The 26,496-nt window shown below is 34.0% G+C and overlaps 2 protein-coding genes and 2 pseudogenes across 3 annotated transcripts; 2 read left to right on the top strand and 2 right to left on the bottom strand.

Annotated features, from left to right (window-relative positions):
• The first annotated feature begins 2,063 nt into the window (after positions 1 to 2,063).
• LOC114369265 lies at positions 2,064 to 16,582 on the top strand (annotated as a pseudogene). The gene is made up of 19 exons (XR_003657567.1): positions 2,064 to 2,369; positions 2,474 to 2,605; positions 3,052 to 3,123; positions 3,325 to 3,395; positions 3,524 to 3,623; positions 3,714 to 3,812; positions 4,145 to 4,271; positions 6,236 to 6,369; positions 6,451 to 6,510; positions 6,721 to 6,956; positions 8,731 to 9,159; positions 9,924 to 10,247; positions 10,383 to 10,985; positions 11,074 to 11,247; positions 12,646 to 12,876; positions 12,959 to 13,242; positions 13,607 to 13,891; positions 14,154 to 14,276; positions 15,933 to 16,582. The product of XR_003657567.1 is annotated as a paladin-like (transcript).
• Positions 16,583 to 19,433: 2,851 nt separating this feature from the next.
• LOC114369709 lies at positions 19,434 to 20,895 on the bottom strand. The gene is made up of 5 exons (XM_028326954.1): positions 20,807 to 20,895; positions 20,302 to 20,402; positions 20,063 to 20,200; positions 19,884 to 19,957; positions 19,434 to 19,789 (listed from the first exon to the last, which is right to left on the bottom strand). Exons 2-5 carry the CDS (start codon positions 20,359 to 20,361, stop codon positions 19,657 to 19,659), a joined length of 405 nt encoding a protein of 134 aa, XP_028182755.1. The 5' UTR covers positions 20,362 to 20,402; positions 20,807 to 20,895; the 3' UTR covers positions 19,434 to 19,656.
• A 346-nt stretch (positions 20,896 to 21,241) lies between these two features.
• Positions 21,242 to 23,095, bottom strand: LOC114371737 (annotated as a pseudogene).
• Positions 23,096 to 23,527: 432 nt separating this feature from the next.
• Positions 23,528 to 25,663, top strand: LOC114371736 (protein MAIN-LIKE 1-like). The gene is made up of 6 exons (XM_028329087.1): positions 23,528 to 23,899; positions 24,016 to 24,386; positions 24,557 to 24,671; positions 24,775 to 24,946; positions 25,049 to 25,401; positions 25,487 to 25,663. The coding sequence occupies exons 1-6, from the start codon at positions 23,528 to 23,530 to the stop codon at positions 25,661 to 25,663; spliced, it is 1,560 nt and encodes a 519-aa protein (XP_028184888.1).
• The last annotated feature ends 833 nt before the right edge of the window (positions 25,664 to 26,496 follow it).

The raw sequence follows: 26,496 nt of genomic DNA, 5'->3' as shown, positions 1-26,496 counted from the left end.
TAAATTTCTATTATAATATTGTTCATATACTTAAATATATATATATATATATATATATATATATATATATATTAAATAATTGAATAAAAATTTTCATCACGTGCAATAATGCAAACTAGAATACTAGTCATATGTAATAAAAACATATCCATGTTATTGCATTATAGATAATAAATGATACATACACAATTTAGAGAATGAAACTTCCGCCATCTTCACTCTCTTGATTAAACATTATCAACATTTTTTCTTTCTTATCCTTTTGGGTATATCTCTACAACTAATTAAAAAAAAAATATATCATTCAATCATCTTAAACTCTTAAACTATCTTATTTTTTTTTTATCATTATATGTATAATTGATTTTTTAATCCTTTTTTTTAACATACACTCTTTTAATTAAATTTAAGCAATTTTTTTAAAAGAGGTTATAAAAATATAATCAGGAGTGATAGTCTCACTCTTCCACTCTTTTATTAACATTCTCAATACTTTTTTTCTATTTTTTGTTATAAAGTTGCATTTCACTGAGTAATTCTGCAATTAGCCAAAAACTTTTTCCCATAATCATATAAAATTATCTTGTATTCTTATTTTTATCTTAATATATTTTATCTCTATATCTAAATTATATTTTAACATTTTTCTCTTAAATAATCTCTTTTCACAAATTAATTTTTATAGTAAATTTAAAATATATTTTATACATAAAAAGTATTTAATTGCAATATTATTTACATGATTAATTTTTTTATTACAATTTTTAATTTTATAAATATAAGCATATCTTATATATTGCATATGTTAAAATACTACTTATTTATAAATAAGCTGTAATTAGTATTATCATTTGATTGTATATGGATATTATCTAAAAAGATTATAATTTAATTTTATTAATTTTGTTTTAATACAAATTTAACATGGTTTTTATTTGCTAGACATGCATTTTTACCAAAAAAAAAAATCCAAAATATATTTCATTTCTTCAAATAAGTCCTTCAACTTTGTCACTTACTATTAATCTAGTGCCCAAACAGGACTATATTGTTCTTTCGGACTACTTTTTGTTATAATTTTTACTATCTTCAAATACCTAAATATCTTATCTCAATTTCTCATATACATGGACACCAAATTAATTTTTCATGAATTAAATACCTAAATATCTTCTATCCTTCCTCTTTCCTAATCCTAAATATATCATAATTTAGTTTTTTTTAGAAATGACTAACTTTTTTTTTTTTGTAGCATATGACCTAACTTTGTGAAGCTTGACTATTCTAAAAACTTTTTTTCGTAAGCATGTTCTTCCATAAAGTATTTTAGTATCACACTTTGAAAAGGAAGAAAATATTCATATTCTTATTTCCTTATTTCATTCTTATTTGTTAGGAGGTTATTTGTCCTTTTCAATCTCTCAACTTTCTATTTATTTATTTATTTATTTATATACCTGATATTCGTAATCACACACCCTTTTTATTTTATTCTCTTTTATCTTTATCTCTAAATTGAATTATAATAATATAATAATCCATTATAATCCAAAAAGTATAGTTTACATATTCAAAATATTTAATAATTATAAATTTTAAATCTAATCTAATTTATATATTAAAAAATATTTATTTGTTATAAATTTAATCATATAAAGTTAAATATTTTTTTATATAAAAACTAAAATACTAATTTTTAAGAGTTTGTATATAAAAAATGTTTGGGGTCAATTTATTCTTTTTAAGAGAATAAAAATAAAAAATGAGTACGTGTGAAGCATTAATCACTTGTTTGTTAGCACCACTCATATTTCACTCAATGTATAAAAAAGGATTCTGCCAACGATTGTTATAAAATGGTTGACGTCATCAAAGAATTTTTAATATGTTAAACTCTACATTAAACATTTTTAATTTTTGAAAATAAAAATTAAATGGTGATTGTTATGTATTTAATTAATGCAACAAAATATTAATGTTTAATTTTCAATCAGTGTCATAGTTACTCATTTATTTGAACAGATAGCAAAAGAACAAAAGCATGAGGACCTCATAAAGTTGTTTTTAATTCGGAACGTGAATGAAAACAAGAGAAGTAGCAAAAATAAAGTTTGGATTAGGATTAGGAAAAAAAGAAGAAGAAGGATAAGAAGGAAGATAAAATTGAGAGTGATGAGAGTTGTTGTTTGAAGGAGCAGTAGAAGAAGAAGAAGAAGATGACATCGATACCGAAAGAGCCAGAGGAGGTGATGAAGCGGAGAGGAGGATCCGTGTTGGGAAAGAAAACCATTCTCAAGAGCGACCATTTCCCCGGTTGCCACAACAAGCGCTTGCATCCTCACATCGATGGCGCTCCAAATTACCGTCAAGTACGATCATAGGATCATCGTTTCTTTTCGCTTCTTTTCAATTCTCATCATGTTGTTGTTGTTGTTGTTGTTGTTGTTGATGCTGCTAACTAACTCTCTCTCAGGCTGAGTCGTTACACGTGCACGGTGTTGCCATCCCAACCACCGATGGAATTCGAAACGTTCTCAAGCACATTGGTGCTCGAGCTGAGGGCAAGAAAGCGCAAGTTCTTTGGATTAACCTTCGTGAGGAACCGGTATGTATTTATAATATTATTTTATATATTACGTTCTGTTTCTACTGAATTTTACTCTTCTGATAACTGATATATCCTCTACTTCAGTTTCTGCTAACACGAGAAGCTTATTTTATTTTTTCTTCTTCTTATTTTCTTCTCCCGTAAGTGCTTACGGGGAAGTTTATCTAAACTGGCCCGTACATGCACTACAAAATATGAATTACGTGTGTGCTCTTTGCTTGTGCTTCTGGATTTATGAGGAGGACTATCTAGGTCTAGGATCAGTTCAACGTAATCAATAAATATTCGCCACCAATATATTCGTGGCCGAGTTTTTGTTTGGCTGACATTCGTTGAACTTTTATTCTTCTGGCTCTGAATCTGATGATTGACTCTGTTTCAGTAAGATTCTCAGCAGCATCGATCACTCTTTAGTTTTCATTCTCTTACGCTCTTGAAATCAGGTTGTGTACATTAATGGACGTCCCTTTGTTTTGCGTGACGTGGAGAGGCCATTTTCCAACCTTGAATACACGGTATTGATTCATTTTGATATATCCTGTTCTCTTTGTGGTCGATATTCGTGAGGTTATTATGTCTTGGTTCTAAGCTGATGTATTGTGATTTGTGATACTCAACACTTTGGGATTAACTTGATTCAGTTGAATCGAGCTCATTGATGTTTCAACTGAAATTCGTCCGGCTTTTAATAGTTTTGCCTCTTTGTATGTAATCAGGGAATTAATAGGGAAAGAGTTGAACAAATGGAAGCTCGATTGAAAGAAGACATTTTGATGGAAGCTGCAAGGTATGGCTGTGGTTCCTTTTGGTACTTCCCCCTAGTATGCACTGTGGAATTCATGGCATGGATGCCTTAACTGCTATCTAAACTTGCATTGCATGACAAGCAATCTTATTTTTGAAATGGCATAACAGATATGAAAATAAGATCCTTGTGACTGATGAACTGCCAGATGGTCAGATGGTGGACCAATGGGAATCAGTGTCATGTAATTCTGTGAAGACACCACTAGAGGTATGGGTTAAACTTATTTACAGTGGGAGTGTGATTCTACTCAATCATTTTGCTGAACAAAATGCGCCGAAGTTATTTTCTTGGCTGTAGGTGTACCAGGAATTACAAGTGGCAGGATACCTTGTTGACTATGAACGTGTTCCTATAACTGATGAAAAATCCCCAAAGGAATGGGATTTTGATATTTTGGTTAGTTCTTGTGTATTAAATATTTATTCGAATAAAAGCTTATGAACAAGTTTTGTTTGCATGGCAATTATGCTTGATCCTGATTCATGATTTCATCCCATTTGTTTTGATGCCATTTCCTGGACATGTATTCCCTTAATCCAATCAAGAGCTTGGATGATGTAGTATCCTTTATTGTCTTCTCAATGACCGTCTAATAAACATTGTGATAATATTAATATATTTTATTTTGGTACAGTTGCAATAGTTATTGACATAGCAGAAATACTCATATTTAGTTTCCTGAAACCAATGACTTCATGTATCTTAGACACTCTTCGTCTTGATTTTAGGTTCATAAAATTTCACAAGCTGATGTAAATACAGAGATCATTTTTAATTGTCAAATGGGGCGTGGACGAACTACAACTGGAATGGTCATTGCAACTTTGTTTTACCTCAATCGAATTGGAGCTTCTGGTACCTATTTTATTTCAATTTTAACTTTTCTTATATCAACTTCTTTGCTTTTATTTTCCATTTAATTTCATGTATTTCATTGTTCATCACTTCAAATTTGATCTCAAGTTAATGATGTTTTGCATAGTTACATATTTAGCATCTGATGTTAAGATGCATATTTTTTCTGTTTGATGAAAAAATGATAATTTTCTTTAAGATGCACTGCTTTGCCACACTGATACAGTGATACCATAGCACATGAATAAGCATTCCAGTATTTGGTTAAAATGAAATGTCTATAGGTTTTTCAATTTATGTGGCAATTTTTTTGTAAAGCAACATTAGGCAGCAAGTGCATCCTTTTAGTACTTAGAATGTGTTTGAATAGCCATCACTCACATTGAACACTTATGACCATGAGAGTGGGATTGGTGTTCAACATGCCTCAGAAAGTTACAACGAAGTAAAACAAACATACCCTTAGTAGTACTACTGTCTACCCTGGTTGTGTTACATGTTATGAGTTTTCTGGAAGAGCAGCTAACTATTTCTCTAGCTTCTTGTAAAAAGTTATACTTACAGAAATACAGCTCTTTAGGTTTTTTCTGTAGGGTATATTTTTGTTCATACTACTTCTAGTTACAGGTTTCTTGTCTGGCTAGACCACAGGATTGCCATGTGAGTCAGTATATATGTATGAATGATTCTACCATATTACCAGAGAGCACTAACCTACAATAACAGTAAGAAAAAGCTCAATAGTCAATGCACCTGTTGGATTGAGCAATGATGGGCTGAACTAGGTAGTAGGTTGGGATTATCTGTTTTCAAATCCTTACCCATACATACATAAGGGATTTGTTCCAAGAAATTGAGGTTATGATGCATTTGGTAAACATGTTAGAATGGATCAGAACATGTGTTCTATTATAGGTTTGGTTTATTTTAAGAATAAGACAGATCTGGATACGAGGTTAAATAAGTAGTATATCTTGGTTGCACTAAAGGGTGGAAATAAAGAACTACTTTACCATTTATTTCTTTTTATTGAAAAAATTACTAACATTTCTCAATCAGACCGGACTCGCTGGAGTTGTTGCCAGTGCTGTCAGTGATGGAGGAGTGGCTGGGGGTAGAACTGGTGTAGACCCATTGCTGATACATGTGATTTTGTGGTGCTGCCAATTCTCTTTCACAGCTCAACATTCTGGCCATGAACCACCGAAAGCTCTCCTTCGTAGCTGGTCTATGGAATGGTCTCATAAACCAATTCCTTCTCTTTCCCTTCTACTTCACATAATAAATAGGTTTTCAATTTTCTTGAACTAGTTTCTATTTGGTGATTCAATGCCTTGAAACTGTGGCTTTTTCCTATTTTAGATTGTTGATTGTGATTTTCTCTCTCTGTTTTGGTTTTATTTTCAATAGTACCTTGAAAAATAAAAGCTTGGATTGATATGCTATGATGAAGTGTGCTCTTCTGGTATTTATTCATATTTTCAGAAGCAATCTTGATTATGGAATGACATGACTGATAGACTATTACTAGATAATGTAGGGATAGACTAATACTAAATAATCTAGGGGTGTCAGGAATTATTGTTTTGGAACCAAAGAGAAGTTGAAATTTGGGTCAGGATATGGTTATAAATTGAAGAAAGTATTATGTTCACTTAAATAGGTGTCAAATGCAAAATAGGACACTTGTTCCTGTTGTTCTAGAGTTTCTGAACACACTATGTAGTACATCAATGTCCCATGCTCTTCCCTCCTATCAGCATACCAAATGCTACCTGTTAGGGTATTTACTGAATTATCCTTGTTCACTTAGAAAAATAATTGGACTTAAGCTTACAATTATTGAATTTCTTTAATGATTTCAATCAATTTATCCTTTCTTCTTTGTCATTCAGTTTAGATCATAGGGTTACCGGTTGAATTTTCATTTAAAAAAATGTTGAATTTATCCAAATACATGATAGGGATTCCAAGAAGCAATTCAGTTGGTAGAGTTTCTCAATGCTTGACTAATGTTGCTGACTATATACCAAATTCAGAGGAGGCAATTCGAAGGGGAGAATATACAGTCATAAGAAGCTTGATTCGGGTGTTAGAGGTATTGCTGTATTGGTATCAGCTTTAATATTTCTTTTAGACAATATAACATGTTTGTCCTAAATAGTTGACTTACTTCCAGGGTGGTGTTGAGGGGAAAAGACAAGTGGACAAAGTCATTGATAAGTGTGCCTCAATGCAGGTATCTGTTTTGAGGATAGCCTCAGTATTCCAAGCGAGGAATAGTCTCACACCCAAAGGGTTTGAGAAAACCTTGCAAGGACAGGAACCCCCCTCCTAAGTTGGCTGTTTATACTGTTTCTTAGATGTTGCAAATTTCTTGTACTTGGAGGTTGGCATTTTGTGTATCATAAAATTACCTCATTTATTTCTTGTTTTGCTTTTATTTCAGAACTTGCGTGAAGCAATTGGCACCTACCGTAATAGCATTCTGTGGCAACCAGATGAGATGAAAAGAGAGGCATCACTTTCTTTTTTTGTGGAGTACTTGGAAAGATACTACTTTTTAATATGTTTTGCTGTATACATACATTCAGAAATGGCTACACTCTGTTCGAGTTCTGTGGATCGTAGTAGTTTTACTGACTGGATGAGGGACAGGCCAGAGCTCTACAGCATTATTCGCAGGTTACTTTTTTCCCCAATAATTATGTGAAGTCTTAATTTTGCTGATTTTCTTTCATAATGTCACTTGGTCTATGGACCCGTGTCTATTGGTTACTGAATCAAACTGATTGTGACCAGTGAATTGTTTTGGGCCAAGTATACCTACCTAGTGTCAAGTTTGTCAAACTCGATAATCTGTGTAAACTTTTGGAACTTTGATAGACTTGACTTGTAAAATCGTAAGAGTTTTCCTGGAAAAAAAATAATATTAAAAACCTATTAGTGGCATATATGCATAAAATAATACTCTTAGCACAATAATAATTCAACATTTCAACTCCATAATAAAGTAGAGTAGCAACCCACAATAATAAAGTGCGATAGTACAATAGTGCCAATTAAGACCAACCTACATAAATGACCAAATCATTTATTAGTTTCAAAACTGAAAACATTTCAGAAGAGTATTTCTTCAAATCATTTGTGTCCTAGTAAAACAGTCACTGTGGGGTCAATGAGGGGCAAAAATTCCATTTGATTTCAAACTTTAACTCGCTTCTTGACTCGAGAATTTATGTGAGTTTAAACTAGTTAAAGAGTTTATCTAAAAAATTAACTCGTTTTCTCTACCTTGAATTGTAAACTTGTAACAGTTTACTAGCTAACTTGAGAGTTTGACAGCCTTTCCTAGCATTGAAAAATTGAACTACATTAATGCATTTGAGCTTGCTTGTATATTGAGACATCATATTTTGTTCAGTCTGAGGTGGTAGTTGTTAGTTGTCCTTGCACATTGGTACTTCTATTAAAGAAATCCTTGATGTTGATATTGTTTTTTAGGCTCAAAAGTTTAAATAATCAATCAAGTCTTGTCATCAAATATGCTAGTGTGGTTCTTAGATTGCCATTAGCTTTTGATAGTGAAGATCTCTAACGAGTTGTGATGATTGCATGATGCATGGTTAAGTTGAAATGCTTCTTGATTTTCCCAAAGATATCCTTTAAGGATTCCAATTTTTTCCCCCAAAGAAATGAGCCTTGATCTGGAAAATCTATTGGGACATTATGCTATGATTCTGTAGTACCTTTTTGACCTAACTAAACTTTGGCTACTTTGTTTGCTCGTTTGTGTGGCTTGACATCAGTTATCTGGATAGAGGCAAGATGAACTTGACTCCTTATGAAATATTCACTAACCTTATAGTTTAGGGATTTTTTTGGTTGATATTTATTAGAATTGGGAATGGACTAGGCCTAACTCAATAGTCTCACTCTCAAAAGTTAGCTTAAGGGTGGACAAAGTCATTAGAATGAGTATTTGGTCATAGCCTTAGCCAATGAAGGATCGTACCACACCTCTCATGCCTAGGCCTGTACATTTGGATCATGAGGTTTTTAGGATTGGACATCTTATGGCTCAACATTAGGATTGAATTGGTTTTGATGCTGTATTAGAGTTAAGAATAGACTTAGCCTAACTCAACCCCAAAAGCTAGCTCAAGGTGAAAGGATTGCTCAAGCCATGATAGGGACTATTTTGGTCATATCTCTTGCTGATGTAGGATCTTAACAGTATTCACTGAAAGCTGCTATAGAGTCTGCTAACAGTATGGCCTTTTCTTATCTAGTGTTCACCCCTCTCATTAGTCATTACTTGAAAAAAATTTCCCTTCATATTAGTAGGCCAATTATTCATGAATTAGATTTCTGATTGTATTTGTTAACTTGTTGACCTTATGATTGCTAATATTTGGCATGAATCATTTATTTCCTATGCTGCTTATTTGCATTGCAGGTTGTTGAGGAGAAATCCAATGGGTGCACTTGGATATTCCAATTTGAAGCCATCTCTAAAGAAGATAGCTGAATCTACTGATGGTCGTCCTTCTGAGATGAGTGTGGTTGCTGCCTTGAGAAATGGCGAAGTTCTTGGCAGTCAAACTGTTTTGAAAAGTGATCACTGTCCTGGATGTCAACATCCAAGATTACCCGAGAGAGTGGAGGGAGCACCAAATTTCAGAGAAGTTCCTGGGTTTCCAGTTTATGGGTGGCAAATCCAACTATTGATGGTATTCGATCTGTCATTCGTAGGATTGGTAGCTCCAAAGGTGGACGCCCAGTACTTTGGCATAATATGAGAGAAGAACCTGTTATTTACATCAATGGGAAACCATTTGTTCTTCGTGAAGTTGAAAGACCATACAAAAACATGCTGGAATACACGGTAAAAATTACTTTGAATCTTTTACATACCTCTTCAATAAACTTTCAGGTTAAGGAAAGTGGTAGTGCAAACTAGATGTTGATTTTAGAAAAGTTGGTCTCTCCTGTGGTTTTCAATTCACTAGTTCATATACCTCATTTGGCTTTCCAAAATTATCTTGTAGACTGCAGTATGTCAATAGGATGTTGTCATTCTGTTGGCATGAGCTGGTGCATAATAGGGAGAATAGAGTGTCACTGGCATGGTGATATGTGTGTACAGTGTTGCCTTTATTATTTCTGCCAAAGATGCGATTGTGTCATTATAATACCGTCTGCTAGCTCTTAACTGCTTTACCTTGTATGAACACAGCACAGTTTCACTCCGAAATAATATTATGTGAGATAAACTGCAGAACTTATAATGTATGGTCTTGTCATGTGATTTGCTCTGACCTATCATACCCAAAGATTGAAATATGAAATTCATAGCTGAGTGTCGGTTGTAGGGGATATGTAACTGCACATGTGCACATACCTACACATACAGCATTGGTTGAATGCAATTTGACCCTATAAAATCTGGCCAAATCCCCTTCACTTTGTTTGCTGCAGGTTAGGGGAAATTTCAAAAAATATACACATTCATGCTAATGCTGAAGTAGATATAGCATGAAGCATATCTAAGTAGAATCTAAGATGCCATTTGGTGCCTCATAATTTCACAGCAGTTTGTCAATTTTGTGCCAAATTGTCTGAATTGGATATTGCAATTTGTGCTTTCAGGGAATTGGTCGTGAAAGGGTAGAGAAAATGGAGGCTCGATTAAAAGAAGATATCCTACGAGAAGCTGAACAGTATGGCAATGCAATAATGGTTATCCATGAAACAGATGATGGGCATATATATGATGCTTGGGAGCACGTCACTTCTGAAATGATTCAAACCCCACTTGAAGTTTTTAAAAGCCTGGAGGCTGATGGATTTCCGATTAAGTATGCACGTGTTCCCATCACTGATGGAAAAGCTCCTAAAAGCTCTGACTTTGACACTGTGGCTTTCAATATTGCTTCTGCTGCTAAGGACACTGCTTTTGTTTTCAATTGTCAGGTAGTTTCTTCATCCTTTATCTCCTCTTCTGTATTCTTTGTGGACATCTTCATTTATATTTCTGTCTATTGGTTCTTCTCTTGCCTAGTATTTCTCTTTTCGTCTTTTACTGCTAATATCCCTTTCATATATCAGATGGGTAGGGGCAGGACAACCACTGGCACTGTCATAGCATGCCTTGTGAAACTTCGAATTGATTATGGAAGACCTATTAAAATATTGAGAGATGATATGACCCGTGAAGAAGCGGATGGGGGTTTCTCGGGTGGAGATGAAGTTGGGGGCTATGTTACTGCATTAACTCCTGATACTTTGCAAATAATGCCTGACGAGAAACAAAGTCATGCTTTTGGTATAAATGACATTCTCTTGTTATGGAAGATAACAGCATTTTTTGATAATGGGGTGGAGTGCCGGGAGGCCTTAGATGCTATTATTGATAGATGTTCTGCACTTCAAAACATTCGCCAAGCTGTTTTGGAATATAGAAAAGTATTCAATCAGCAACATGTTGAGCCTAGGGTAAGGAGGGTGGCATTATATCGTGGTGCTGAGTACTTGGAACGGTACTTCCGTCTTATTGCTTTTGCAGCATATCTTGGAAGTGAAGCATTTGATGGGTTTTGTGGACAAGCAGAATACAAAATGGCATTTAAGAATTGGATGCATGAAAGGCCAGAGGTGCAGGCTATGAAATGGAGCATCAGATTGAGACCAGGGCGATTTTTTACTGTCCCTGTAATTTTTTTTTCCTACTTAAAGTTATTTTTCTCCTGCCCCCAAAGGATTGAAGTAATTAATATTTCCTATTGTCATTTAATTGTAGGAAGAGTTGAGAGCACCACAAGAATCTCAGCATGGAGATGCAGTAATGGAGGCTTTCGTCAAAGCCCGGAGTGGTTCTGTTCTTGGGAAAGGCTACATACTGAAAACGTATTTCTTTCCTGGTCAGAGAACTTCTAGCCACATACAAATACATGGTGCACCACACGTTTACAAGGTAAGCCTACATATGTAAGGACTGATAAAGAAACAAACTATCATCAAATTTGTGATCCAGAGGGTCAGGCAACACATCCAGTGGAGACCTGCAGGATCATAAGTTGTTGGTAGAATTAGCATCTTTAATGTGTTATTGGTGTAAGTGTATTCATAATTCGGTTGCAGATTTCATTCTGATATTTGTTATCTTGTAATTGGATAATCTCATCTTCCACTGTTACGTTAGAGGTGGTTTTGAGTATCCTTTCTAATTATAGAATAGCAAGTCTTTTCATTGTTTTATTAAATTTAAAGGCTACCGTAGTGACATATAAGCTTGTAAATTTCATCTTGATATTTCTTTTATCAACATAAGTGATATCATGGCAACCAAAAGAATTGGTAACAGAGTGCGATATATACAGGGTTTCTATGTCCAAAAGCTGGCCTCATTGTTTTAAAAACTGAAACTTACCTATTGCCAGATTAATCTGTTGAATTGTGAACTGGCCTGGTTATCAGTCTTTTGCCCCTGTAGATTGAGAACAGTGAAAAATTTGTCAACACTGGATTGAAACAATCAAAATACAGTTATAAAGTTATTTTTATCATTATGAATTCTAATCCATAAGTTTATGTATCTAATATCAATTTCTTTTTTTGATCTAATAATATATGAGCTTTACAATTACAACAATATTTTACTGATTGGGAAAGCTTATGGCCATTTTGTTTGAGAAAATGTTTTCTATTTTCATTTTCTGTTTTAAGTTTGTATAGGAAAAGTGAAAGCATAAAATGGAAAGGGAAAACAATAAAAAATGTTTTTACTGTTTCCTATATAAACTTTTTAAAACAGGAAACAAAGTGAAAATAATGTGGCACTTTTGTAAATAAAAGTGAAAATAGAAAACGAAAACAAAAAATGTTTTGTCAAACCAAACAACCCTTTATTTTCTTGGAAATAATCATTTCTTTTATTCAAAAGCTCTCTCAAGATGACAAAAAAAGGTGTTTAGTTCAACATAAACTGAATCAGAGATGTACTTAGACTATTGTATGTATTTAAATTCACTTACTATTAGATGTAACCCCTGGGCATGTCAATTCCCTTGTCCACCTTGGCTCTGATCCCCTGCAATTCTTCATGGCATACACTCTCACAGTAGGAGATTGCTAACATTTTTAGTTTTTTCTTTTTTTTATGTATACAATTAGCATTTGAGAAAGTAACTACCTACCTTTGAAAAGTAGGGAAGAAGTCTTATGATTTGTCCTTTGTACGAGTGTGTGAATTTTCACATGCTTATTATTTTTCTTGTGTGCATTATGAGAAGAGTATAATCAATGGAAATATAATGTGATATGGCGACTTTGGAAATATCATTATGCCTAAAACTTTTTTTCCCTGCCCAAGGTTGATGAATTCCCTGTGTATAGCATGGCAACTCCAACCATCTCTGGTGCGAAGGAGATACTATCCTATTTGGGTGCTAAGCCTAAAGCAAATGTCTCATCTGCTCAAAAAGTGATATTGACTGATCTGAGAGAGGAAGCAGTTGTCTATATCAAAGGCACTCCCTTTGTCCTAAGGGAGTTGAACAAACCTGTTGATACACTCAAGCATGTTGGAATCACTGGTCCTGCAGTATGTCATCTTGTACAATGTGTCTATTGGAACATATCACAAAATATAATATGTTGCACAACTCATGGTAACTGCAATGCAGGTGGAACACATGGAAGCACGATTGAAAGAAGATATACTAGCTGAGATTAGACAGTCTGGTGGGCTGATGCTGTTTCATCGTGAAGAATATGATCCTTCAACAAATAAGTCCAGCGTCGTTGGATACTGGGAAAATATTTTGGCAGATGATGTGAAAACACCTGCAGAAGTTTATTCCACCCTGAAAGATGAGGGATATGATATTATCTATTCGAGGATACCATTAACAAGAGAGAGAGATGCTTTGGCCTCTGACATTGATGCAATACAGTACTGTAAAGATGAGTAAGTATCCTTCTGTGTGTTAAGTGTTTATAAAGTTTGCTGATATTTTTTTTTCCTTGTGTGGACTGTGTCCATAAATACATTAACTAACCTATGGCTGTTAATAATTTAGCGGATGACTTTCTCTCCAAAATGCAATCACTAGAATCTAGTATTGTAAATTTATGATGGTTTGGATTATCACTAATGTATGGTGCTACTATCTAATGGGTTAAGGGAAGCAAAGATAAGAGTTGCTTTGTTCTTAATATGTTCCATGGGCATCTGTCTGCGTTCTGTTTAGGAACAATATCAATTGTTATTCTTTTGAAGTTATTCCTAGTTTATTTTTAATAATATACTTCTAAACTCTTGCCTTTTGTAGCTCTGCAGAGAGTTACCTTTTTGTATCACACACAGGTTTTGGGGGAGTTGCATATGCAATGGCCATAATCTGTATTAGACTAGGCGCAGAGGCAAGCTTTGCGTCCAAAGTCCCACAGCCATTGTTTGGTCCTCATCAGTGTGCTGCAACCGAAGAGAACTTGGCCTCTCGAGCTTCTAATGAAGCAGCACTCAAGATGGGTGACTATCGTGACATTTTGAGCCTTACAAGAGTTCTCATACGTGGTCCCCAAAGCAAAGCAGATGCTGATATTGTCATTGAAAGGTTATAAGCCAAAATTTGATCCCAAACTTTACTACCCTTATGATATTACCTATAAGAAAACATGTTTATCATCAAAGTGGATGTCATAATTATGTTCTTTCTGACCTTATTTTACCTTTGCAATTACTTTTTGTTTCGATCTTTGTGGTTATGAAATTTAGTAGATTTTGCTTCATTTTCCTGAAAAAAAATTAAATTGATTTGGAAACAGTTTAAATTATTTATTTTCATTGGATGTACTGAATTTTTCTTTGTTCAATAGATGTGCAGGTGCAGGGCATCTACGAGATGATATTCTTTATTATCATAAAGAATTTGAGAAGTTTACAGATGGTGATGACGAGGAACGAGCATATCTTATGGATATGGGTGTCAAGGCTTTGAGGTAAACTTACCTTCCCCACCTACTCAGTAATCAACATTAGTGTTAGAATTGGTACAATTGCACCACTCAACAACATTATTTTGATCATTACAACATTATAATCAATTATTATATAAAACTTGCTTGTGAAGTTTTGGAAAGTTAAAACAAGAATTAGTATAAGATCAAACAACCATTACTTTTGTTTCTTTGAAAAGTATAATTATATTCTAATTTCAATAAATGTTAATAGTGTAGAAAACTGTTTGAATAAACCATAATATCTTGCAATATTTTAGAGTATTTCTTCTCTTAGGATTAGATTCTCTATTTTCTTAGTTTCTTTGTTTCCTAATATTATATGATTGGTTAACGTATTTAGTTAGGATTATTAGTTAGTAAAAATTAGAGTTAGTACTTCAGTTTTATTAATGCATCACATCATCATAAGTCAACATCAATTTGATTGAATTTAGTCTTTGTTCACTCTTTTCTTCCTCCTACATCTAAAACCCCATAATTACAAGGCATCAAAGTGGTACCATTTTTAGGACTTGTCTCACCTTTCTTCCACTACCAAGTTCCTAAATGTGAAGCTCTCTTTATTTTACATGTTTTTTCCACTTCAAAATTAGTTGTCTCTCGCATTTGATATTCAGGTGTCCAAGGAAACTCCTCTTTCTTGTTTAGAAGTTACCGATCAGCCTCATAGGCTATTGGCCATCTTCAACATGTTCACAATGCTAAAATTGGTTGTTCATAACCTAGCTTAGCACTCTGCACTGTTGACCAATGCTGCCTTTCTGACCAGCGACTTTATCAAAAAGGTTTGTTCTATGTTCCTACAAAACCCAGAATCCCACTGCTATGCACATTAGATGATTTTGTCGTTGCTAGCATGTGAAGGCCTAGCTAGCACCACCCTGTCAATCTTGGTCTTGCCACTTCCACCATTTTGTTCACCGACATCCCTTGGATCTATTCTAGGGTTCAACCCATCCTTACCTGGTTCTAGTTTGTGGTTATTGAGAAACCCTATTTGAGTTTGTTGGGGGACATGTTTTGCTGCTGTTTTTAATCCCATTTCTCTGTAAACTCTTTCTCTTGACGTTTCCTATGTCCAAAATCCCACAATTGTGGGAGATCAAGAACCTACAAACTCAAAAACTCGTTCTATTAGGTGGAATTTCTAACATGATTCCTCACACAAGAGCCTTTTATTGTATTATATTTCTAACCCACCTTCTGTTGAAATCAAACTTTTATTAGAAGAACTGGGTAGTGGGGATTGAACTCTAGAGCACTTGATCGTAGAGGCATTGATACCATATTAAGAACCAACAGAGTCCCAAATGCCTTAGTTGTAAAGGTAAAGACTTGTAATTGGTTTTATATTAAATTTCTAACAAAATCAATGCTTGATTATGAAACTTTTGAACTGATGCACATTAAAAAAAAAAAATAGAAGCTTTTGAACATGATGTACATGATACATTCAATCCAATGGTGGATATTGTAAAAAAATAATTTTATAATACTTTCAACTCTATGTATATATTATATAATAGTTATACACACGTGGCCAGTGAATGTTGGCTTTTATATTTGTCGCATGTTGATGTAGGACATATATTATTTTGTTGTGTAGCTATTTTATGTTTCCCCCATCATTTGCAGGCGATATTTTTTCCTGATCACATTCAGATCTTACCTTTACTGCACCTCTCCTGCGAACATGAAATTTTCTGCATGGATGGATGCAAGACCTGAGCTTGGTCATCTATGTAACAATCTTAGAATTGATAAATAATATAGCAAAGCTTATAGTTATGTTAATAATGTACAGTTAGCATTTCGACATCCACTTCTTTCCCCTCCCCCTAGCCTGTCCAATACCCTAAAAATACATACTAGTTTGCAAACTTATGGCTCATAGGCAAAACAACGCATCCTTTAGTCAGCTTCTTTCTGACATTGGGGGCAAATATGGTACATAACTGTTGAAGGAGGAGCAATATCTGTTCGCGAAATCAAGTAGTCCAGAGCACAAGAATTTAGTTCACTGGACTCAATGAGCATTAGGTTACACTGTTAAGAGACGTTACATATTTTTATATATTGTATTGCTATTTTAGGGAGATTTGATTATAGGATCGGTGTAGTTAATTAGATTAATTACGTGGTCCTCCATGTCTTTGATTATTACTAGTTTCAAATCCATCTAGTATCTGTATAACCATTGGAATATGTTAGGTGGTAATTCTGCCAATGAACTTGGATGTATAACCGTATGAGAAGATATGGCCATCAATTTGAATAGTATGAAACTCTTGCCAATTCCCCTAATTAAAAACATTTCGAATGCCACAGGAGATACAGATTAATCAAATTATTTGTCTTAGACAACTAAGAAATTTACCTATCTCTAATTATTGAATTCCAGCAATTGAATGAAATTTTGAAAGGACAACAATATTATATGAATGTTATGCCGTTTACGTCAGTTTTAACTTTTAATGATTCTCTTGTTTGTTAGTGATAAATCACTTAAGACATTAATGATTTACTAAAAGAATGATATTTATATAACCGTATGTATTTTTTTTTTCTGTTGAAGATAGTATTTACCTTCCTTTCTTTATCTGTAATCAATTAAAAAATGTTAAAATAATTATGACTAAAATATTTTTTCTCATAAAATAAAAAATATTCATTTTTGGCCTTGTAAATTTGTTGTATGTTTTAGTCCCTATAAAATTGAAATATATCATTGTTTGATTTGGAATTAAGTTTGGCTTAATTGACCTTATCTTCAACTCATATAATGGTATATTTTAACTTTATAGGAATTAAAAACATCCTAAAAATATTTTAAGAGGATGTATTGGATTATGATTTAAAATAATTTTAAAAGATTTGTGGTATTTAATCAGTATTTTTAAATAATATAAATAAATCTTGTGATATTTAATTATGACTTTTAAATTTTTTTAAGCAAGACAACAAAATTTAATAATATTCAATTAGGATTTTTTTATAACTCATAATAAGTCATTTGATATTAAAAAATATACAAATTTTGATGGATTATTCAATGAATTTTAGTATAAAATATTTATCAAACAATCTTATTCAAACACTTGAAATTTTGTTAGCCTTTTTTCCTTTTTTTTCTCTACTGATTACCATACTTTCATTTTTTTCATCATACATATCCTCTTTTTTCTTTAATATTCTTCAAAAGGCATATATTATATATATTTTTCTTATTCTTTTGGAATAAAAAAATGTCAAATATACTTCTCTCCTCTGTACTTTTTTATTTGTTTTATAAATTAAATTAATGTTTGTCTTATGTGATAAGACTAATTATGCTTTTCTTATATTAATTATGATCATCATTTGCTCGATGTAATATTTTCATAAGTGTATCCCTTAATTTCGTCATCCCCATGATTCAATAATCTTCCTAATAATGCTCCTATCAATTTTTCACCATCACTAGTCTCTTAAAGTATGTTTGGATAGAAAATTTTAACTGAGGAAAGTAATTTATTAGAGAATTTGAATTTCTGTAATCTAGAATTCATTGTTTGGATGTTTTTTTGTGAAGAATTTAAAATTTTGGAATTTTAAAACAGAATTTTAAACAACTAAAAATCTGGAATTTTAATTTCCTTCTAAAAGGTGAGAAATTAAAATTCTCTTCTTACAATCTTCTTCAAGAAACACCGTATGAGATTGTGGAACATCGATCGGATCTGAACGTAGAGGAACACGTATAACTAACACACAAATCATATTTTTTCTTTTTTTCATTCATTTTTTTTCACCCTCATAATTTTAACTTTTTTATCCAAACACAAAATTTTGAAAATAAAAGAATTTCAATTAAAGTATTTGAAATTTTTAGAATTTAAAATTTTTCAAAATTTTAAATTTCTCTATCCAAACACACTCTTATAGTATATACTTATTATTACATCCCACTTAAACATGTCATTAGATTTATTTGAAATAATTATAGTAATTAAAAAAAATAATGTATAATTTTAAATCTATTATTCAAATCCAAAAAGTAAGAATGAAAAATGTTATTACAAAAAAAGTTAGTATATGATAATATAAAATTAGAATTAATATAATTATTAAAAGATTTAAAAAATTATATTAGTTTTACTTTTTTTATCCAAATATCATCTTTTCTTATTATTTTTTTTTTCACTAACTCTTATAATTATGAATATATTTTTAAAAATTCACATAATCCTTTCAAATCTTATAAATTTATAATCTTTTCAAATCTTTTGAATTATTATGATATAAATCCATTAAAATTTAAACTATCATAAAAGTCTTTATAGAATTTTGATAAGTCATAATATTTGTGCATAATTTTTAAAATCCACTAACTTTTTTATATTAAAATAATCTTTTAAAAATTCACAAATTTTTTTATAATAAAATAATATTTTTAAATCCTAATTATATACCCACTCTTACGACAACAAATGAACATTCTCTTTTGTTTTCGACTCCCGTTATCCTCAATTACATTCTTGTCAATGATGTTAATTGTTCTCTTCAATGCAATGTTCATATCACATGTACGATAGTCTCTAGCTATTTGTTAACACGTAAGGCTATAACAGAATAGAAATAAAACTATAGAAGTTAATTTCCTGTACAATGTATCGATGTCTATAAGCCTAAAGTTTTCCCTTTCACTTGCTACCAAGCAAAGCAACACTAAATTGGTAATGTTGAAACTTCTTTTCATTTAACCATCTATATATTTTCTTTTGTTTAACCATCAATATTAAGACTTTTTCTAACAATGCCCAAATGGGATCCAGGTAAAATGGTAGGACATTATATATCTCATGAGTTTTCACTCAATCCGCAAACGTTGGAAAACCTGCATGTGAACAAACTTCTCAATATCAAGCCTTTCAACAATCTTAGCATAGGTAAACTCAACATCAGGAAATTAATTGATCAAAGAAGTTGAATTCAAGAAAAGGCAAGTTCAGAGAAGAAGTCCATTAAAATAAAGGACTTGAGTTGACTCGTTCATCCTTTTACGGCGAAAAAATCCAAACACCACCTTCCTGTTAATTGCCATCTCTCAATTTAAATGCCACAAATTTGCCCGAGTGTCATTACTACTAAAGTTTCTATAACTCCCCCGCCTATATTAACCAATTGTGATGAGTATATATTGCACATTAAGATTTAGATGATGGGAAACAGCCCAATTCAAATTAATCCAATCTTAAATTCCTAATGATCCAATAGTGCCCGAGTATTCCCCAGGCTAGCATAGCACATTCAAACTCCTACCAAGGCATACATATTTCCTGATTAATGAATGTACATATACATCAGAAAATTACCCTCACTAATGATCGCGAGTGGGCTGAAGAAGATGTCGAGCATTATGCAGAAGAGCATTGGCTTCCTCATTTGAAGCATCGAGTGCACGCAGTTCTCTGATTTCTTCTTGCCATTTTTCCACTTGCTCCTTGTGAATCCTGAATATTGTAAAGTTAAAGTTAAAAGGATCGTACCACAGAAAGTCAATAGTATTAAAAGTAAAAGATGTTTAGTGACAACTTCACAGCTCACATAATCAGTTTCTCTTCAAATTCATCGCTTAGCTCCTTCAACATTGTTTTCCCTGATTCTAGGAGCTCAGATACCTACATGCAATCCATCATTCAGCAAGTCAAAAAGTTAGGTGACTTTTTTATACACTACGATTCCAAGCTTTACACGGTGTTCGGTGTATAACTATATATAGCTACCCTCTGAGTATAACTCTCAATCTTCTCAAGAATAAGAGAGACACTGAGTTCCATTTCTTCAGATCCAGCAATGTTGGTCTCGAATTCTTCCTCCTCTACAGTCTTTGATTCTGCTTCATCTCCCGCCTTTTCTGCCACCTATTTTTTGTGGAAAAAAAAATCGAAAAAGTAAAGGATGCTGAAAAGAACGGAAGGTAAATTCAAGACAGAGAAAGATTGAAAGACGATGAAACAAATACCTCATGTTTCATTCGTTTCCTCATAGCTCCGCTCTCTGTGCTTTCCCTTTGAGTTGACATCGGTTACGCCTAGAGATACTAGCCTAAAAGCACTTTTACGCCTATAACCGAAACATTCACAAAATAAATTAACAATAATAAAAAAAAATCAGCATATATTAGAATAAATTGCAATTAATTAGCACCGTGAGTGAACTTGAACATTTGAAACTAGAAAGGCAACGTAAAAGCATATATATTCAGGATAGAGCCGCTACAAACAACAGTAACACAAACACAATGTTAACGAGAACGCAAACTTTATGCGAAATCAGAATCGAAGACATTAAAATTTAAAAAAACGAAAGCAAACAGTATAGTAACGTAGATGATTGATTGAGTAGCAAGAATCAGTTAACCGGTAGAAAATCATAGAAAGGAAACAAAGAAGATCGATGAATTAGATTTTCCGTTCGATTTGTATTTTAAGAGCAAAGAATATGAATCAGTGTAGAAATGTTTTTACCGTTCAAGTCGAAGGTTGATCGTATCAGATCGCGTTGATTGGTTGCTCGCATAGAGTAGCAACTTCAAATCAGAAACATCTCTCGTCAGATTTTGAAATGCGCGCGTTTTCTCGTATTAGAAAGCAGAAGTGAAAGTAAAACCCCAAGATTGTTGGATTGGGCTCTAGTTGATTGGGCCTTCTAGGTTAAGATCCAATAACAATAAGAGTGCTGCTAGGTGCACCCAGCTTTTTTACTGGTGCACCCAGCACTTGTAGTGAAAAGTCCATAATACCCCTTACTTATTTTTTTAAAAATTAATCCGAGACTCTCTCTCTCCCGCCCCGCGTTTCCCCTTCTTCTTCCTGCGGTTTTCTTCTGTTCTTCCTCACAGGCTTTCTGCTTCTTCTTTCTCACATCATCAGCCGTTTCCATTTTCTTCTTCTTCGTTGCCGTTAAGAGGAGGTTGTGGGAAGAGGTTCTTCTTCTTCTTTTTCGTTGAGGAGCTTGCCACCATTGTTGCCGTGAATAGGAGGTTGTTGTGGTGCATCAAGGAGGCTTCCGCGAAGAGCAACGCCGTCGTCTACCGTCGAGGGAGCTTCGTCACCGTCCACTGTCGAGGTAAGTGTCGTGACCCTGTCATTTCCACCATTGTTGCCGGCAATAGTGTAGAATGCTGATCTGAAAGTGGAGTTGTGAGTGTTACGGATCAAGTTGATCCGTAAGCATGTTACGGTCCAAGTTGATCCAAAAGATGCTTACGGATCAACTTGATCCGTAAACTACTCAAAGATAGTTTACAGATCAACTTGATCCGTAATCATTTTCTGGATCAACTTGACCTGTAAAATGTTTACGGATCAACTTGATTCGTAACACCCACAACTTCATTTTAAAAATTGCCAAATATTTGATACATTGTGAATTTTTTTTTTTAAATTAGGAATTTTGGTTATTAGGATCACCTCTGAATGTAATTGCCTTTTATGTAATTGCCACTTAGAACTGAATGTCGTATCGAAAAACTGATTCAAACGCCCAGACAACCTTAGCAAATTAAGTTCAAAAGTAACATGATTAGGAAAAACATGTCTGCATAAAACATTTTTAGTGAAATGTGGATAAATAGATATTTTTTATATAAAAAAACAGTAAACAAAATATATATTGTCATGGTACCATAGGTACCCAAAATCTGTTACAAATCCCTATCCATGTGAAATGCATTCCTGGTTAGATTTATTCATACCTAAAAACAGTATAAAGAAGCTAACCAAAGCTATAGTCACATGTAAGTATGCCTTCGTATTTATTTGATTACCCTCAATTATTGGTAAATAATATTAGAGGAAAAAAATTAGTTAAGAATATTGAAATGTTTATTTAATCTAGGATAAAAAATCAGTCATTGTCCATGCTAAAAAATACATTTTAAATCTATAAAAAAAAAATCATATTTTAAAGAGTTTTAAATTTAGAGAGAAACTTAAAAAACCTTGGTCAGTTTGAAAAATAGAATAATGGGTAACCAAATAGCCAAATTTTATGGGGTGTTAATTATTATTTAACCACTCAAATTTTCCACTAATCAAAATTTGTTGAATACATGAATTAAAGCATACCTTCTTAGATACCTTTGGATGATCCAATGTCACATATTTTGCTTCAATTTCTAAAGCCTGTGCAGGCTCTTTGTTTACATTGTGTGGAATTTCCTTAACATCTTCAGCTTCAACGTTAGGATTTTCTTCTTTACTTCCCCCTTGTTCAACGTAGACAACTTCTTCAAGTTTCTCTATCTGGGAACTACCTGATCTGCTTTCTAGTTCTTCATTCTCTTTCTCTCCTTCAATAGATGAACCTTGATAATCTCTTGAAATTGCAACATCCTCCTCCAAATTACTCTCATCGGTCCTAACAATCTCACCAATTGAATTGGTTTCTTGCTTAAACTTAACCCCTTCCATAAAACCTTGAGTATCATCACATTCTGCATCAGTCCAACAAGTGTTACAACTCAGATCTTCACCATTTTGATGTTGTGATCTAGGAGAATCTTTCTCCTTCTGCTTCGCTTGAGCCAGCAATTCGGCTTTCCGAGCCGCAACATTCTTGTAATGAGCTTCAAAGTAAGCTTTCTTCTAAGCAACTGATCCAGGAGTGGCGCACTTCTCAACTTCTTCCAAGTACTTGTTTGGTGAGAAAGCAGACCATTTCTCCCAAGACAAGGAATCATTCTCAAATCTACCAAATGAAACAGACACTTGCAAAGTAGGATTGGAAGCTATTGTCTCCCCCATCTGCTTACACAGCAGAGAGAAAAGGCATAAACAAAACACAAAAACAAAAACTTTGCATAAATACAAGGAACCAACATAAAGACAATTCACAATAACACAAAAAGCACAAATTTTAACAAATATAAATTGGGGAATCAACAAATCAGTCATTGTCCATGCTAAAAAATACATTTTAAATCTGTAAAAAAAAAAACATATTTTAAAGAGTTTTAAATTTAGAGAGAAACTTTAAAAACCTTAAACTAAACTTAAACTAAACTTTTCAAATACATAAATGTAATGCCGACAACTTTGCAAATAAATAATAGACTGAATGACAGCCCTACAGTCAATGAAATCCTGACAACTTGCGTGACTTTGAGTCAATGAAATTTGCGTTAGACCAATGAAATTTGAGTGAATGAAATCAGTGATGGAATTTGTGGTACTCATTTGCAGATCATGGTTAGGACCAGAGGATTAGGTCATGCCTTAGGTCACGTTACTGGCAGAGGTGTGGGTAGAGGAGATCGTGATGATTCCGATGATGCTCTGCAACGTCGATGGCCTACCGCATCCGCACAGAGGCAGCGAGTACCTGTGACTGCGGCGCATGATGAGCCAGTGGTCCCTATGCCAGATGTAGAGGCTGATGTATTTCCAGATGACCCGATTGCACCAGCTAATGTAGAGGACACTGGGGCAGACATTCCTGCAGACACACGCGCGCAAGCTGTTGAGGATAAGCATGAGGAATTTTCGGGTGGTCCGAGCGACCCATCTGTGCTGACCCAGTATGTGGATCACGTTGCTTGCAGCGTATGGGCGGGAGAGGTATTTATAATATTTATTTTTAGTTATTTGTTAATTATACTTTATGATTGAAATTAGTTTTCCTTTAAATGATGATTTTAACAAATTTTGCATTCCTTTATACTTCAATTCATGAGCGTCCTGAGTTGACGTTATCGTCTCACGGGAGGAAGGTCCATAGTTTAGGTAGGCCTGTCCCTGCCATTGAGGGACTAGTTGCTGGGACAGGACTAAGTCCTTTGATCGTGTGTTCGGTAGACATTGGTGATCGGGGACTTTTGTCCTCGTTTGTCGAGCGGTGGCACCGGGAGACGTCTAGTTTCCATCTCCCTATGGGAGAGTTGACGATTACGCTGGACGACATCTCCTCACTTCTGCATCTGCCCGTGGTTGGCGACTTGCATGCCTTTCAGCCCTTGCACGTGGATGATGCGATTCAGATGCTGGTCGACTTATTGATGGTCTATGCAGAGGCTGTCAAGGCTGAGACAGGGCAGTGTCGTGGACTGTACGTACGCTTACAATGGTACGTGATATCTACGAGCGCCGATGCCAGGCAGGTCATTGGACAGTTGCGGCTCGCGCATATCTTCTTCATCTTCTGGGTTGCACTCTGTTTGCTAACAAGAGTGAAACCAATGTGCATGTTGTGTATTTAGAGGCCCTTCGTGACCTCAGTCAGACCGAGAGGTACGTCTGGGGAGTGGCTGCGCTGGTGCATATGTACGACCAGCTGAGCGATGCCTCTATCAGCAGTAGCCGACAGCTTGGCGGTGACATCACACTACTGCAGGTGACAAACATGTTTTTCAATCGTTGAGGTTCAACAATGTTTAACTTTAAATTTTGTTAGACTTTCATTATTAATGTTTATCATTTTGATGTTACCTCTATAGTGTTGGATATACGAGCATTTTCCCTTAGTCGTAGAGTCCACTGCTGATCAGGACTACGAAGAGAATTCCCCATGTGCCTGTAGGTGGATTGCGACAAAGAAGATCGTGAAGAGCATACGTACACCGGTGTACAGGGAGCGCCTGAACCGACTCTGGATTCTGGATGTCTGTTGTATCCCATATAGGGAGCACTGACCGGTCCGAGACTTCCATTTGATTTCGTTCTATTCCGGTCTCTTGCGCTGGGGGCTTGTTGCTGTGTATTACTAACCAGATAGGGTCGTGCGGAAGTTTGGATACACCCAGACCATTCCTGCTCCGCTTGTCGATTCATGGGTGTCGTATGATGATATACACGACAAGTGGATGCACTACTCGGATCATATGGTTCCAGCAGGTGAGGTGTGCGCTGTGCTAGGTCAGTGTGCCAGCGACTACATGGACTGGTTTTTCCGCATCTCGCATCCTTTCATGACACTAGGCCACGCATCAGATCCTATACCAGATGGTCATGCTCCGCAGCCCCGAGTCGTCCCTCAGACCCCACAGATAGATATCCCTCAAGTGCCGGAGCCAGGAGCACCGTCGACATCTGCGAGTCCCGCTGTGGAGGAGCCTAGACATGCAGTGATAACTAATACTAATAATTTATGTCATTTACATCAATGTTTTCATAATAATTTGTGTAATCTGTTTGTTTTGTATTTAACAGGAAGTTTGCCATGGGATTGCTGAGAGGTTGGAGCGCTATCTGAGCTTAAGGGTGGTCACGCCAGGCTCATCAACACATGAGGTGATCGAAGAATACCTCAGGATGGCCAGGAGTGTAACACAGGACCAGCTAGTATATGTTAGGTCTCGACGCAGGCGGCGCACAGATCAGGCATAGTTTATTTACATAGTTTATATTGATATTCGATGTATATACAGATATTGTACTTGAACTGACTTCATTAGTAATGTTTGTTTTATTTATTTCCATTAGTAATGTTAGTTTTATTTATTTCCATTGATTGTGTATTCCCTTTGCCTAATCTAACTTATACAATTTTATAATTTTATTCTATCAAATTAAAAACCTAGAATCTTATCTCATATTTTACATTTGTGTCTATTTACACGTGTGTTAGTAAAATGGTCTAGTTAACTTAGTTATAGTATATGTAAATTATTATAAATGGTCTAGTTAACTTAGTTTACCAACTAATAAAAACTAATTTTTAATATAACTTTAAATATAATTGAAATAAAGAAGTTGAAAAGGGTGTAGAAAAGAATAAATTAAACAAAAAATGGAAATTGAAATAAAGAAGTTGAAAACATGGACACACATGCTTCAAAAACTTCTAATTAAAAAAAAATTATAATTTTATTCTATCAAATTAAAAAAATATTTTTTTAAAATTTTTCTCCTCAGATAAAAATTCGTATATATATTTTATAATTTTATAATTAGGTGTAACATTTATATTTTATTTTAAGAGACTAAAAAACAAAACCTTCTAATTTGAGATACTAAAAAATAAAACCTTCTCATTTGAAGCATTATACAACATATTAAATTAATAATTGACTCATATAATTTATTTATTTTCTTCATTTCCATATTTTGCATCAGAGTTAAATGTAATTTGTTAAATATTTTTAATTAGTTCAACATTAAATTATTTTTAATTGATGACAAAATGTATTTTACTTAAATTTTAATTTTATAGTAATTTC

Source organism: Glycine soja, chromosome 10 (genome assembly GCF_004193775.1).
Source record: "Glycine soja cultivar W05 chromosome 10, ASM419377v2, whole genome shotgun sequence".
Classification (NCBI taxonomy): Eukaryota; Viridiplantae; Streptophyta; class Magnoliopsida; order Fabales; family Fabaceae; genus Glycine; species Glycine soja.
Note: the sequence above shows the minus strand (reverse complement) of the source record. Positions and strands in the feature narration are given on the sequence as shown.